Source organism: Panthera leo, chromosome A2, assembly GCF_018350215.1.
Source record: "Panthera leo isolate Ple1 chromosome A2, P.leo_Ple1_pat1.1, whole genome shotgun sequence".
Lineage (NCBI taxonomy): Eukaryota > Metazoa > Chordata > Mammalia > Carnivora > Felidae > Panthera > Panthera leo.
In genome coordinates this window covers 151,206,736-151,222,631 of record NC_056680.1, presented here as the reverse complement: position 1 = coordinate 151,222,631, position 15,896 = coordinate 151,206,736, and the positions used below count along the sequence as shown (strand labels likewise).

Below are 15,896 nucleotides of genomic sequence, written 5' to 3'. Positions count from 1 at the left end.
TGAGCTTACAAATACTTGGCAAATCAGGTACAGTGGAAGTAACACTAGGTAACTTGTGATGCTGGATCCTGAATGGCCATGCAGCATATGAGAAATACAGGCAATACTGACGCCTCTAATTAATAGGAATTTTCTAAATTCTAGTGATATTTGTTATTAAAAATATCTCCCTGCTTTCATGCATTTAATGTCAGTCATAAGTATTTATTGAAAATTTATTGAACCCACAAATGCTTATTGAATTCACTCTGCTATGTGAAATGATTATGAAATGGGCCAAGAGACAAACCCTGTCCTCAGGGTACCCACAGTTCAGTGTTGTGGGGGGAACATGAAAAACAGAAGCAATTGCCGTCTGGCATAATAGATTCTAGGAGAAAGGCACGTGTAAAGAGAAGAAGAAGAATTGAAAGCAGAACAGTGTTCATAAAATGGGGAAATCAGCAAAAATTGCACAGAGGAGGCAAGAGCATCTGTGGATGAGATTGTAAGCGTCCGTTCCATGCAAGATGAGCCTAAGAGCTCATCTTGGTATTCTAGAGCTCCCTGGTGGCTCAGTGATGACACATATGGTGAAGAAAGACATTGATGTGGAGAAAGATAGGACAGAAGGGTTTTGTTTTGTCTTTGGACCTGTTAAACGGGGGAGGTTGAGAGAGATGGAATGAGACAGAATCAGATTTGCAGTTTAGAAAGAATACCTGGATGTCTGTGTGGAAGGTGACCAGAATCTCTACTGCTGGAGGCAGATAGACAAAGCAGGATGTTGGTACCTAAGTCCAGGTGAAGAAATGAGGAAGCCTAGAAGCCTGCTGTAAAGAAAGTGGTAATGAAGATGGGGGCGGAGGGGGATTGGCAACTTCAAGAGTTATTCAGACACGTTGACTTACTGTGAAGGGTGAAAAAGGAGTATGCGTGAATCCCGGCTGGGTAGCATAGGCCATTAGGTAAACAGTGACTACATTAGAGATGTAGGGAAAATAGAAGAAAGATAATATTACCAAAAAATGAATTGTGGTTTTTTTACTATATTTTGAAATTATATTTGAATTCCATTCTACTCAACGTACAGTGTTAAATTAGTTTCAGGTTTACAGTATAGTGATTTAACAGTTCTGTATATTACCAAGTGCTCACTTGTGTTTTATATAAGTTAAGTTTGAAACCCCTGTAAGACATTTAAGGAGATAGAGGCAATTTGAAATACATGTTTAGAGCTCAGAGGATCCCTCCAGGTTGTTAGAGAGGAGTCTATCAGATTTCTTTCTCTTCCATACCATCATTGGTAGGAAAAAGAGAAAAATAATAGTTGATGAGAGTTGGTGAAGAGCAAATGGAATACTAAAATTATGTCCATTCTTTCTCTTTATACGATACGAGTCATGTAAAAATGGATACTAGGCTAGCATCAAATGTGTGATTGGAGCTCAGATTCTGGTGACTTTAGATTGCTCCCAAGATTAAAAAAAAAGTTCTACTTGAAAAAAAGCAGAGTTAAATGTAGTTTATACTGTACAGTTTTGAACACCCTATGCTCTCTAAAGAATAGGGGCATATGTGTCTATTTTCAAACACATCTCACCTGACTGCTCATATAACAGTACACCATTGTTCAAGAAGAGAGAATCTAATTTGCAGGACTCTAGTTTCACATTTCTTGAAACTATTATACTGATTATGTTTCTAAGAACATAAATTATTTGAAAATTACATGTGTGTAAGATGATCGTATAAACAGAAGAGTGTGGTTATTTGGGTATATGTGTGTATTTTTTTGTGTATTTTAAAATATTCAGAGTGGCACTTGAATAGATGAGAGATTCAAATAGAATTACTAGATGGGAATAGATGTCGTTTCTTTTAGACTCTTTATCTTCCAATTGCAAATTTCATGGCTTAAGTCTTCAATTCACTCTCCTGGTTGAAATGCATTCTTACGAATTATGATGATTCTTCATTGGGTGCTTGGTAACCTGATTACCTTTTGGGTTCTCCACAGACCATAACCAGGCATTGTAAGTTGTATTTATTTCCACCACAATTTTTTTTTGCCTTTGTGGTTTTGAAGGTCTTTTCATCTTGAGTCTGTTTCTAAGTAATCTAAAACTCTTTAAGATAGTTCAAAGCATTCATTATTCAGATTGAGGAGCTGGTAGCCTAATTTGCTATGCAGTGTGAAATCCAAAGATTTCGGTCTTCTCAGCTTTAAATAAAGTATAGCCAGCTTTCTTTTTGTTAATTGAAATTGGAATATGTGATGTCTTTTATATTTATGAATTAGAAATGCAAAAAGTTACTCGATGAGAAAAATTACATGGAGAAATTTCCAGGGCTGAAGTTTTACGCATACTAGGTAGTATAATCTTTACTTTTTATGAAAAAATGTCAAATGTTTGCTTATTTTGATAATATACATAAGAACTGAAAGTAAAAATATTAGTCATAATTACATGATCTGTAACTATTTACTTTTTGATGCATTTTCTTCCAATTGCCTTATTTCTGTTTTTAAATATATAGGAAATCATATTATTATAAGTAAAACCCATAATACAAATGGCTGACTACTCTTTCATACATAAATACCTCAATTTATATAATAATTATTCCTTTATGGAAAGACCCCTTTATGAAATGTTTAAGTTTCTGGATGTTTGGTGGTATAAATAATCCTGTAATTAACATAATTACTCATAGACCTGTGTTCATATTTCAGAATATTGTCTTATGACATATCCCCGCAAAAGAAATTATTGAGTCAATGACATAAATATTTTAAAACCTCTAATAATGGTTATAAAACTGCTTTCTAGAAATGTTGTATTGTTTACTTGCCCAATAGCAATGTGGGAGAGTACCTGGTAAGAAGGAATATCCCACAGGTGCCGGAAATGTGTTAACAGAAACGAAAAGCTATTAGAATATTGCACTTGAGGAAACAGAAGAAGAAATGAGAATAAAATTACATCCCTAGAGAGAAACAAAGAAATCATGTATGTTTTGTATAGTCCATTAAGTCCTCCTAAACAGCAAAAAAATGAGAGTAAGGACACATTGTTGTTCAACTTTATTGTTACCTTGCATGGTTTTTCGAAGTGTGGTTTTTTTGCATATTTTAGTAGGCTCTTTGTCTTTTCTTGTTGAATTGCAGGTGTTATTTATATATTCTGAATACAGGTTGCTTGACAGATATATTTAGTGCAAAAGATTTTCCATCTATTTTTATTTCCTTAAGTTTGTTTTGATGAAGAAGTTCTTCTGAATTCCAGTTTTATAAGGCAGGCATATATCACATTAGGGCTTTTTGTGCCCTTTTTAAGAAACCTTGCTTATTCCAAGATAAGATATTCTCCTATGTTTTCTTTTTGAAGATTTATAGTTTTACCTTTTATGTATAAGTATGTATTTCAACTCAAATTAATTTATGTGGATTGTGTAAGTGATTCAAGATTTAGTTTTTAGAAATCCTTTTTTTTTTCCAGCGTTCTTTGTTGATTAGACTTGTGTATAGAATTACCTTGGTTGCCTTCACCCCTCGGTTGTATGTGGTTCTGTTCCTGTACTCTATCCTGTCCCATTGACTTATTTTTGACTTTACACTTATGGTAGTACCACACTGTTTTGGTTATTATGGGTTTAGAGTAAGCCTTCATACTCGTAATATGAAGCATTTCACTTTGCACTTCTAAGAATGTTTTGGTTATTCTGTCTTTTGTATTTGTAAATAAATTTTAGAATTAGTTTGACTGTGTTTGCAAAAAAAAAAAAACCTGATAGGATTTTATTTTTTTTTAATTTTTGGATACGTATTTATTTATTTATTTTAATTTTAATTTTTAAAAATTTACATTTAAATTAGTTAGCATCTAACGCAACAATGATTTCAGGAGTAGAGTCCTTATTACCCATTTACCCCACCCCCCCTCCCACAACCCTTCCAGTAACCCTCAGTTTGTTCTCCATATTTATGAGTCTCTTCTGTTTTGTCCCCCTCCCTGTTTTTGTATTATTTTTGTTTCCCTTCCCTTATGTTCATCTGTTTTGTCTCTTAAAGTCCTCATGTGAGTGAAGTCATAGGATTTTTGTCTTTCTCTGATGGACTAATTTCACTTAGCATAATACCCTCCAGTTCCATCCACGTAGTTGCAAATGGCAAGATTTCATTTTTTTTTTTTTTTTTGATTGCCGAATAATACTCCATTGTATATATACACCACATCTTTATCCATCCATCCATCGATGGATGTTTGGGCTCTTTCCGTGCTTTGGCTATTGTTGATAGTGCTGCTATAAACATGGGGTGCATGTGTCCCTTGGAAAAAGCACGCCTGTATCCCGTGGATAAATGCCTAGTAGTGCAATTGCTGGGTTGTAGGGTAGTTCTATTTTTAGTTTTTTGAGGAACCTCCATACTGTCTTCCAGAGTGGCTGCACCAGCTTGCATTCCCACCAACAATGCAAAAGAGATCCTCTCTCTCTGCATCCTCGCCAACATCTGTTGTGATTTTAATTGGGACTGCTTTGAATCTATAAATTAGGGAGAATTGACATATTAACAACAGTATGGAGTGTTCCAGTCTACAGACCTATCTTTCTCCATTTATTTAACTGTTGTTTAATTTCTCTTAGCAAAGTTTTACAGTTTCCTAGTTTCAGTGAAGTTTTCAGGTTCTTGCATATGCTTTACTAAAGTTGTTCCTAAGTATTTTATGTTTTCTTCTCTGCCCCTGTCAACCCAGAATTGTCCATGATTTTCATTGGACAGCAAGTAGAATAAGGGCTTGAGGAGTAAGAAAGAAGGTGAGGCTTTTGGGGGAAGATGGAGGCAAGTATTATGGGGATAGTGTGGAGAGACCAAAAGTCTCAAGCCATACACCTGTGGCATGAAGGAAAGTTATAGTCTGGGCCACAGGGCGATAAATGGAGATAAGTGGATGCACTTAGTTCAGGGGCTTTCTTTGTTTTCCTGTCAAGTCCTATTCTATCAGAAAGGCAGTATTGGAAGTTTTCCAGGAGTAATATATGCTGGATTGAACAAATAATTGAATGTCTGTCATTAATAAGCCACCATATTATTACTAGTAAATAATTATCTCCAGCAAATTATGGGGGTATTTGTGGTTAAGCCTAGACCATTCTGAGTGATGAAAAAAAAAAAACAACACTGTTTCATTTTCTTTAATTTTTAAGTTTATTCATTTATTTTGAGAGAGACAGAGACAGCATGAGTGGGGGAGAGTCAGAGAGAGAGAGGGAGAGAGAGAATCCCAAGCAGGCTCCACACTGCCAGCACAGAGCCTGATGTGGAGCTCGAACCCCCAAAATCGTGAGATCGTGACCTGAGCCGAAACTAAGAGTCAGACAGACACTTAACTGACTGAGCCGCCCAGGCACCCTGAAATATAACTATTTCTAATAAGTATTTAAAATATTACCTTTATTCTAACTTGTTCCAAAAATAATGTGGCTGTGCTAACAGGAATAGAACTGTTTTTATTCCAAAAAGCTCTTTACTGTAATTCCCCTTGTGCCTGTGCAGTGATCTTGGATTGATTCTGAAATATCAGCGGGACTGCCGTTGACAGCTATTTACATGTTTGTGGTATTGCTGTGTTCTTTTTTTTTTTTTTTAATTTTTTTTTCAATGTTTTTTACTTATTTTTGGGACAGAGAGAGACAGAGCATGAACGGGGGAGGGGCAGAGAGAGGGAGAGACACAGAATCGGAAACAGGCTCCAGGCTCCGAGCCATCAGCCCAGAGCCTGACGCGGGGCTCGAACTCACGGACCGTGAGATCGTGACCTGGCTGAAGTCGGACGCTTAACCGACTGCGCCACCCAGGCGCCCCGCTGTGTTCTTTTTTTGAGGCCGAGAAGATGACTTAAAAGTGCTCTACAGTACTGTGTATGCCTTCTACATACCAAGGGGTTGGGAAGTATTTAAAACAGAATTGAAACAGTTTCAATTCTGTGAAACTCAGAGGACTAAGTTCTCACCTGGAAGGTCCTGCATTTTTGTTTGTCATTAGGTCTAGTCAAGGTGGGGGAGGGGGGAGGGTAGAGAGAAGAAGAAAATGATGTTTCCAGAACAGTGGATGAAGAGATACATTCTCAGCTGCAAGTACTTGAAGTCAAGGGGAATATATTGGAAACGTTCTGGAGATGAGATAGTGACTCTGATCCATTGACTTAAGTGGAGCATTTGAGTACAGCCAAGAAAAACTTTCAGCGGAATAACAAAGGACTGGGTGATAGGCCAAGACGAATTATACTAAATTCTCACTGCATTCTGCTCTGCTTTTCTAGTTTTCTCAACCAGTTTGAGAAAATTGTATGCAAAGTACACAATGGAATGCTTTTAACATTAAAGGTGATCAATGAAAAGTTCTTCTCAGTTTTTACTTTTTGTCCCTTTGTGCTTCTTTTCTCTTTGCATTTATAGACAATCAGGTTTCTATTGTTCAAATTAATGCAAATGGAAAAAAAGAAATTCAAAGCATCAGATAAATATGAATATCTGGCAACCAAATAAGGGGAAGTTGACATCACAAGTCTCAGTTCAAAGTTTATCCCTCATTCACAGAAAAGAGACACATGGAAACAAGTTGATTGTATGTTTTAATCTTTTAGATTTTGAGCAAGTTAGTATTAAAATCCTTTTTTCTATTTATTATAAACAAATTGGTAACTCAAAAGGCATAATATAACCTTAGTGAAAAATTATTTAGCAGTATCTGCCAAAGTTAACTATACATCTAAACTTAGTGGCATAGCAATTCTTCTCATGTATGTAGCCAAGAGAGTATGTATCTACCAAGAGATTCATACAGGAAAGTTTACGTCAACAATAGCTACAAACTGGAAACAACCAAATGTTTATCAGCAAAAGAGTAAATAAATACATTCTGCTATATATTACTCAAAAATAATGATGAGAAAAAGATGCCAGAGACAGAAGAGTCATCTCGTATGGTTCGTATGAAGTTCAATTTCAAACAAATTGAATCTATGGTAATAGAAGTCAGGGTATTGGTTACTAACTAGTTGGTGGGAAGGGTATAAAAAGACTGAGAAAGAGCACATATGAACTTGTAAATTATCTAAAGCTTGATCTGGATGGAGATACACAATGTGTATTCAGATTGTATACTTTGTGGATTCTTTTACAACCAAACATGTATTATTTTCATTCATCCCTAAAAGGGTAAAGGAGATGTGTGTGTGTGTGTGTGTGTGTGTGTGTACAGTGTGTACACACACACACACACACACACACACACACACACACACATACGCACACTAATATATATAACATAAAAATATATAGCATAAAAATAATATAATATAATGACATAAAATATATAACACGCACATACATTTTAACTAATGAGGGAAAGCTCTATTGATTTGTTGTTCTTCTCAACAACAGGCTTTTAGTGTTGGATTGACTTTCCATTCTGTGGCCACAATGGTGAACTGAACTCTGTGTTTGATTTTGATCCTCAAAGCTGTTATACTTTTCACAATGCTTTTAATCAAATAGTTAATATTATTTTGCATTCTATAGATCTTATACAGACTGGAGGTCGCTTAAGGAGGTTTTAGGTAAAAAAAAAAGCCTGCCCACGTTTGCAAATTAACCAAGGGTGGGCTGCATATTTAAGTATGAATATATTTAATATATAATACATAGTTACATCTTATAGCACGTTTGTGTATACCTGTTATGCATACATATATATGTTTTGTAACTATTATGTATTTATATTTAAATAATATATATTATAATATACACATATTTAAACATAGTATAAAAGCTGTCTTAAACTGTGCTTTATCTGTTTTATTTTCTTTTTTCTCCTTATATTGGTTATTCAGTGGGACTGACTAGATAACACAAAGAACAACTTTTGTGTTAAAGTAACATGATTAAATTAATACCGAAATTTGGCTATCGATGAAAATTTGTGGTCAAGCTCATCAAAAGTTTAGAAATTTTAGTTTATTTTTGTTAAGGTGATTTATCCAAGGTTTCCCATTCTGCTCCTGGCTAGCAATTTTCAACATGTTTATCAAAGGCCTTTTGGTTATATATAGAGGACTTGGGGTTTCTAGCTTTCCTGACTCTTAAGAACTGACTTCTAGCTTCCTTTTGACTCTTGAATTTACAGGCTGCCCTGCAAGTTGGGGGCCATGGGGAAAGGCTACACCAGTGTCGGGAGGTCGTGCTGCTCACTTACAAACCCATCCCCATGCAAGTGGATGGGGAGCCCTGTAGGTTGGCCCCAGCTATGATTCGGATCTCCTTGAGGAATCAAGCCAACATGGTGCAGAAGAGCAAGAGGAGAACATCCATGCCTTTACTCAATGAGTGAGTTTGCCCCTTGCCTACCTTTGTGAACACAAAGATCGTAGAACGCCAGGCGTGTGCATGGTCTAGGGGTCTTACTGTGTTGAGAAAGAAACAAAGTCCAAGAAACAGCAGTTCCCTCGTCTCTCTCACATATTTTTCTTCATGTTTATTACACAGTGACCACACTCTTCTTGTAGAACCAATTGCTGTATTGAATACTAGATAGATCACTCTTCTTCATTGATCACTTTGCTGTATATTTATTGGGAACAGCAGAAAATCATTAAAGAGTGATTCTAGGGTCATAAAATGCATCAACCTAAACATGTTCCATTTTGTTTTAAGAAGGCATGGTGTTGGCCTTCTCTTTACCCAGGTCACTTGGGGAGTGTTGGGTTCCCCAATAGTGGGGAGGTTGGCAGAGCTGGATTTTTGGAGCTCACCTCTCTCCACGTTGTATTCCCTTCTGCCTGTTAGTGACTTATCACTTTCCTGATGCCCCATTTTGGGGTCCTGAGTCCTCTGGTGCTTCAACTCAATTTCGCTGTTCTGAGTGGCATCCTATTGTCTAAATATAACCTAATTCACTATTCAACACCTAAATAAAATGTATCCCTCTTGGACCCTTTCTTTCCTTAGGTGTGTTGATGAGCTGATTTGAGATAAGGTGGTAATAACTAGATATTTTGAGTGTATTCATTTTATAGCACCCTTTAAGTTTTTGATGGAGATGTCTGTCTGGGGTGGAGAAGGATGGGGACTTGGGGCCCCTTTTTGAGTATCTTCTATATTTAATGCCCATATGCCTAATCTAACTCAAGGTAAGGCTGTTTTCAGACTCAGCCTTGGGTCATCACTCTGTCATAGTGAGGGACCCTCCAAGGTGCGACTCCTGTTTGTGGCCTGTGATGCATGGTTACCTATTTGTATTGAATGGCTGGCTTCTTGCAGTGCCTGTGAAGCAAGGGTATGCTTTGCCACGTATTTATGGAATCACGATGATAGTCTTCAGAAATGCCTAGAATAAGCCAATAACCCAGGTGCCGTAGCTCACTGCCAGAACCTGACTTCACCTCTCTTCCTCAGATGGCATATGTTGAGAAATAGCGTTAGACAGGTCTCTTAAAGTGTTTGCATTTTTGGCATCTGCTTTGAAGTCTGAGGCTGGAATGAGAGCTCCTCTCTCCTCTGCTTCCTCCCTTCCCAGAGTCACTCTGAACATCAGAGTCACTCAGCACTTTGCTCAGATCATTATCCAGACAACTTGTTCAGTTGGATTCCTTATTTCATTTACATTTTGCAGCTGGTGAAACCCCTCGCTCATTCCTGATGGCTTTGTTTTCTCCCTGCCTTTACCTTCAATTAGGTTGAATATACAACTGGCAAGTATGTATGTTAAAAAGGTATGGTGTCAGCAATGATATGTGGTTGACCGTACTCTCTCTGGAAACGTTAGAGTCCATCCATGAACCATTGGTCTGGGAGAAAGCTTTGGAAAACTAAATGAAAAGCCATTTCGGAGATAGTATGGCAGCTCAGGTCGTTTTGGGTCACTTGTATATAGTTAAGAACTATAATAAAACTAAAAGTGCTTAATATCTACAGGCAAAGGCCTCCCATTCTCATGCCTGGCCGTGCTGTATTTAATAACCTTACCAGATGTGAAATTGTCTCCAGGTGCTAGTTTCAAATAGTTCTTGCCCTTGAGCTGAGAAAGAATTTGTATTTGCTCAGCCACTGTATTGTTAAGAATTCATTTGCGCTTTCTTCACATACAAAAACAAATATGAATAGTTGTTTTCTTTTTGTGCTTAGAGTTTATATGGCACATGATGTGACGGCATCGATTTAGCTGTGAGGGTGTTCAAGAAACAACCTCAACTCAAAAATAATGACTTCCCACCAGGGGGCAGTGGTGTGTCCATGTAAGCAGCCTCAGGCCTCTGGAAATATCTATGTGAAATGGCAATTGCCTGCTTTTCAGTTCCAAAAAGGATACTTGTAAAACTTAACAAAGGTATTTGTTACTACTTAGGATGAATAACTATCAGAACACTATATTTTTTAGAAAATCGATCCAGATAGTACATTTTCAAAGGAAAACACCTAGTTATCACGTCACACTTGTTCACTAAGGCCTCGAGTGCTCTCCCTTACTGCTCTTGCTTACCCTCTGCAATTAGATTTCTTGTGCCTGTTTTACTAGAAACCCTTGTTTTCAAATCTGACCTTTCCTGCTGGATTTCCAAAGTAGAGTTTCCAGTGTGAGGGTTGTCTGGACAATAAGACCTTTCTACAAGTTTTCTCCAACCTTCTGAGTCCTCCAGGTTTTTTGTGTTTCAGCCATGGTTGTGCCAAGTTCACTTCTGCAGCCAAGGCAGAGAGATATTTATTTCCTCCCCCACTCCCTCCGTCCCTCCCTTCTTCTCTCTCTCTCCCCCTCCCTCCCCCTCTTTCTTTCTTTCTTTCTTTCTTTCTTTCTTTCTTTCTTTCTCCTTTTCTCATTGTTTACTAGGATTATCTGTTTCTTCTGTTCCATTTGCCCGTCTTCTTTCAGAAGAAAGAAAACTGGTTTTCAGAAGAAAGAAAACTGGTTAAAAATATGTAGAGAATTTGTTTAGAAACCTCCATGTGTGATGGGCTAGGGAGTTAACTAATTATTGGAGAAGGAGGCATTGTGGTTCCCTAAACAACTGGCTCCCTTTTCCACTTGAGCAATGGTGTTCCTCACCGGTTTGCCTTTCTCTGGGAGATCACATCTATACCCCAGATGTCATTTATGACTTATACGTGAATAGATCTCACATCCATGTCTTCTATCCAGGCATTCCTTTAGAAGCTAAGACTCGCACCCACATATCTTAGCCAACATCTTTAGCTGGATATCCGCTAGCAACCTTAGGCTGCAGGCTAAAAATGCGCTTGTAATTTTTCTTTCTCTGCTCATCAGCCAATGAGCCCCTGGAGTCGTCACAATCACCTGCACTGTTACACACCCCATGTGGCCTTAGAGGTCTACCTTCTATTTATTTCCCATGTCTTTAACCACCTACCTCCTCTGCTAGTATAATAGGGCTTTTGTTCAAAGGCTGTAGAAGCTACCTCTTCACAGCATCACTAAACTATGCTCATAATTCCTTGTCTCCAGTGTCCCTGCCCTTCACACAATACTTTTTCCAAAAGACTGATTGGAAGGATCTTTCTAGAAATGTTAAGCTTATATTCCTTAACTTTGCATGCCCTTGTGATCATTGTCTTCATCGTTCTCTTCCTGTGCTCCAGAGATCATTGCTCTTCTGGAGCAGTGGCCTGCCTCGTGCATCATCATACTTTTGCAGTTCTGATGCCTTTCTTGCAGTACCTTCCTTTCTGCCTTTTTGTCTGTTGACTCTTGCTCAAGTTCAAGACTCCACTGAAGTATAACTTTCCCTAAGAATTCTTTTCTATCTACTTCTAGCCATTAGATACTCCTGTTCTATGTTACATTTATCACACCATTTACCAATAACAGTGTAGTCCTTGGTTGACTTATCTCTTTACCCTGCTTAGAGTTTTCCTCTTTGGGTCCTCAGGGCCTACCAGTATGTCTGAGACATGTTTATGTGTTAAATAATGGCTGGCACATGGATCAGTTCTGTTAATACTGTATCTGTTAACATTTGTCCAGGATTGTTTCTAAAATAACATAAATCTAAAACCCATGAATCTAAAACTAATAGAGATAATGTCTTGATAACATTTGATGTTAATAAATGGATGATACATACGAATTTTAAGATCTGGTTTGCACAGATGAGGGGCAGATTCCCATGAGAAATGGTTAAAGTAGGCCCTCATGATGCCATTAGATCTTCACTTAGGCAAAAAAAGAAAATTATTCCCCCCCAAAAAATAATCCAAGTTGCTATTACTACACAGAAACTGAAGGGCTAGCTCCATTGTGTTCAGTCAACCCCCCACCCTACTAGTACAGAAACATATCTCATTTTATAAAGTGAGAACTGCAATACGTATCTTTCCCAAAAAAAGTAATAGAGGAGATTTATCTAGGTTCATATTCATGTACTAGTAACATGGTGGCCAGATAAATTTGATTATACTGTTTGAAAGGCACCTGTGAAAGAGATTAGAAATTTCAAATTTCTCAGGTGTGTAAGGAGATGTTAAGTTGGCTATAATCCTGAGCTCAATGGTAATTAAGACTACACTGTGAAAAGCAATCATGTTATTCAGGGGCAAGATTTCTAGTTGGTGAACTTTGAATTGGGCAGTGCAGTTGATTGGATTCCATCATCCTGGCTGCTCAAAAGTATTGTTGGTTGTAACCGATAGTCCTTTGAGGAAAACAAGGAGTTGATTCATGGGACTTCATACGAGAATTTGCGTACCCAGCAGAAAACAGGGATCAGGGAGCTATGTCTGCTGCAGTTCCTTTGAAGCTCTTCAAATCGTCTAAGAGAGTAGAGAGAATGGCTATGTAAAGGTGACAACACATTTTTTATTTAGTTTCTTCAAATTTACATTTCATCTTTTCCAACAGCAACCAAAGGTTCTCTCTTTTATAAAAGAAGAGAGAAAAGGGGGACGTCTGTGGTTTCACTCTTCTACCAAGAGTAGAGTGAAATTTTGGCATCACCGTGATGAATTTAGGCTTTCTTGGTGTTACCTTCAGGGTCGTTAAAGTTTTTGTCAAGCCACTCTTTGCAAGATGGTTGTACTTTGACACAGGTTTCCTACAGACTTTGGAATCATGAGGACTATGGTAAAGGATTAAATTTACCTTGACTCTCCTCAAAGATGAGTTTACTATGCCAGTCTACCCCCCTCTCTAGTGAGTGTGTGTGTGTATGTGTGTGTGTGTGTACTTGTGCACATGCGCGCATCCTCTCGTTGGATGTCTCGAATGACCTAGAGCAAGAGAGGACCACGATGCCTCCTGCCCGCAGCCCTGCCCAGTGTCCACGCTTCGGATGCATCTGCCCGCGCCCTGCCCTGCGCTCCAGTCTGTGGCTTGCCGTAGAGCCAGCCCTTGCCCTGTGTCCTGTTGGCTTCATTGCTATCACCGGCTTTTTGGATTATGTCCGTGGCTGGCTGGACTTTCCTTTTCTTTTCACTCACTGTTTGGTGACGCGCTCATTTAATTTTTGTTTAAATTTTGTGTGTCTCTCTTTCTCTCTCCTGGCTTGTTCCCTGTCTGTCCACGCTGTTGTGCTGACTGTCTTCGCTGCTCATTCCCTGCTGCCTCTAGTATCCATCAGGTGCCAGCTGCCGACCTGCGGAGAGTATCTGCTCCCCCTGGCTCCTTCACCACGTGAGTACAAAGCCGGTCTGTTTCTACACCTTGTCGAGCACCCTCATCACCTCCTCAGGGTTAGACGACCTGCCTCCTTTTCCCTCACAGGTCTGCTACTCAGACAAGGACCCGCCAACCCTAATTGTCCTCATTACCCCTTTGTGATTTGAGACGGAGCTGTCTAGTTCTTTGTGTTCTATTTGTCTCAGTCCTCTAAGGGTTCAGGTTTAAATTTTTGATGAGATAAGTTAGGGCCAAAATTGCATGAGGTTGTAGAAAGTTCCATCCTAAGCATGATTTTTGATGGAAAGTCTGTGAGAGCAACAGATCATTCTGTTATCTATAGCTCAGGGATGATGTTGAAGATGATGTCGAAGGTGTGCCTGCCGACCTTAATTTGTGAATGGACCCCTAAAATTTTGTGTGGAGTTTTGAGTGCATGCAGGCATCTGGGCCTTATTTGGGTTGAGGATCCATGGTTGAAGTAAAAGATCAGTGGCCCCAAACTGTCACTGAGTTAGCGAAACACACTTTATCCATAGTTAGTAATTCATACTTAACGTATTCTATGCTTTTATTTTTTTCTGGGGACAAAAATTGTTTTTAGCACTTCGGGACTTCTTTTTTATGTTGTTGCCCTTTCTTTTCATTTATCATACACATACGTAGCTTCTGTTAAGGTTCAGGTACTGTTACAGGCACTTTACGTTAACTACTTAACTAATTACCCCCCTCCCCTCTCCCCCCCACCCCCCACAGCCCTCTGCCACCTGTGGTATTGTAGTGAGGAAGCTGATGCACAAAGAGGTTAACTAACTTGCTTAAGGTCACACAGCTAACAAGGGGTAGACTGGGTTGCAAACTCAGATGGTCTGGCTTCAAAGATCAAACCTCCGACGATTTATAATTTGCCTCCTTTCCTCTATGAGGATCCTATGTATTTCTTAAGCCCTAGTCGAATCATTGGTTCTTCAAAGAATTCTCTGTGGCTTCTTGTTGCATTAGTTACCTTCTCATTGGACCTCACTGTTGATATACTCATTACCGCTCTCAAGGTGTAACAGGCTGGTATTAATTATGTTGGCTCTGTATGTGTGTGCATATGTCGCACACTAGGCTTAGGCTACTTGAGATCATTGACCATATCCTTTTTGAATTTTCGTGTCCCCAGCCCTGATCACAGATCTTAACGCAAAGTATTCTGAAACCAAACAGAGTTGTCAGTTGGCAGAATGAATGAAAGAAAGAATTTATGTCTACGTTGAACTGTACAATATCTAACGTCTAGGGATATGCCAAAGTGATTCCTAAAGTTCAATCATGTAATTTTACCTTCAGTCCTAGTCTTATAGATACACATTTATTTATTCACTTATTACAATACATTTTTTTCAAAAGCATTACTTTATACTTGCTCTCTGTCCACTGTTTTGTGCTTGGAATCTAATGGTGGGCACAGTAGAACATTGCCTTCATGGAAGATAAAATTGAGTGGTCAGAGAAAGAGGAAAATAACTTCTAATTTTCAATTTGGAGCTTATTCTGGGGTATAGCCTACATTCTACAAAAGCCTTCTTCAGTAAACTGGAGTCTAAGGAATGGGGTTCGGTGGTTATTTTCAGTGGCTCTGTTGATAGTGTTCAAAGAATCAAGAATGTCGACAATAGAGGTGTGTGTAGAATTAGTCACATTTCTATTACAGTTTAAGTTTGGGTCGTGTTTTAAGTTTTAGTTATATAATTTAAATGGGGCTCTTTTTTTCTTATTGTAGGTACATACACTACTACAGTAAGGTAAACTGTCCTGTTTTGGTTGGGTGTATCAGGCAGAGTGCCTATGTGTGGCCACTTTAAAACTTGAACATGGCTCTAAAATATTTTATATCTATATATGATATATCAAATATTATGTATTATAGATGTTAGATTTATGTGTCTCTGAAATATTTCTGTAATAAAAATTTATTAAAATAGAACATTTTAAAGGACATGTAAAAAAACACTGTCAAGGAGCTTGGGAGAAAAAACCAAGAACAACAATAAGTATTGTGTCTTTATATATTATGGCAGTGGTTAACAGTTTTGACCCATTCTTATGTATTTTCAGCAGTGTTTAATAATCACATTAATGTTACTTTAGTCCTCATGAAACTCAGGGCCCCAGTATCTTGAACTCTCAGCTTGTCTTTTTTTTTTTTTTTTTGACTCTTGGTCAGCCATTTATTGCAGAGAAAAACTCTTCTGTAGATGAT

General features: G+C 38.2%; 1 protein-coding gene across 2 annotated transcripts in view; it reads left to right on the top strand.

The window, feature by feature from the left end:
* DGKI (diacylglycerol kinase iota) overlaps nucleotides 1-15,896 on the top strand; it is a 444,548-nt gene that overhangs the window by 276,900 nt on the left and 151,752 nt on the right. The window contains exons 20-21 of one of the 2 annotated variants that reach the window (XM_042927642.1): nucleotides 8,171-8,370; nucleotides 13,601-13,663. In XM_042927642.1, coding sequence (XP_042783576.1) covers nucleotides 8,171-8,370; nucleotides 13,601-13,663 — 263 coding nt within the window. The remainder of the gene's footprint in view (nucleotides 1-8,170; nucleotides 8,371-13,600; nucleotides 13,664-15,896) is intronic. The other variant, XM_042927643.1, reaches the window with a different exon arrangement.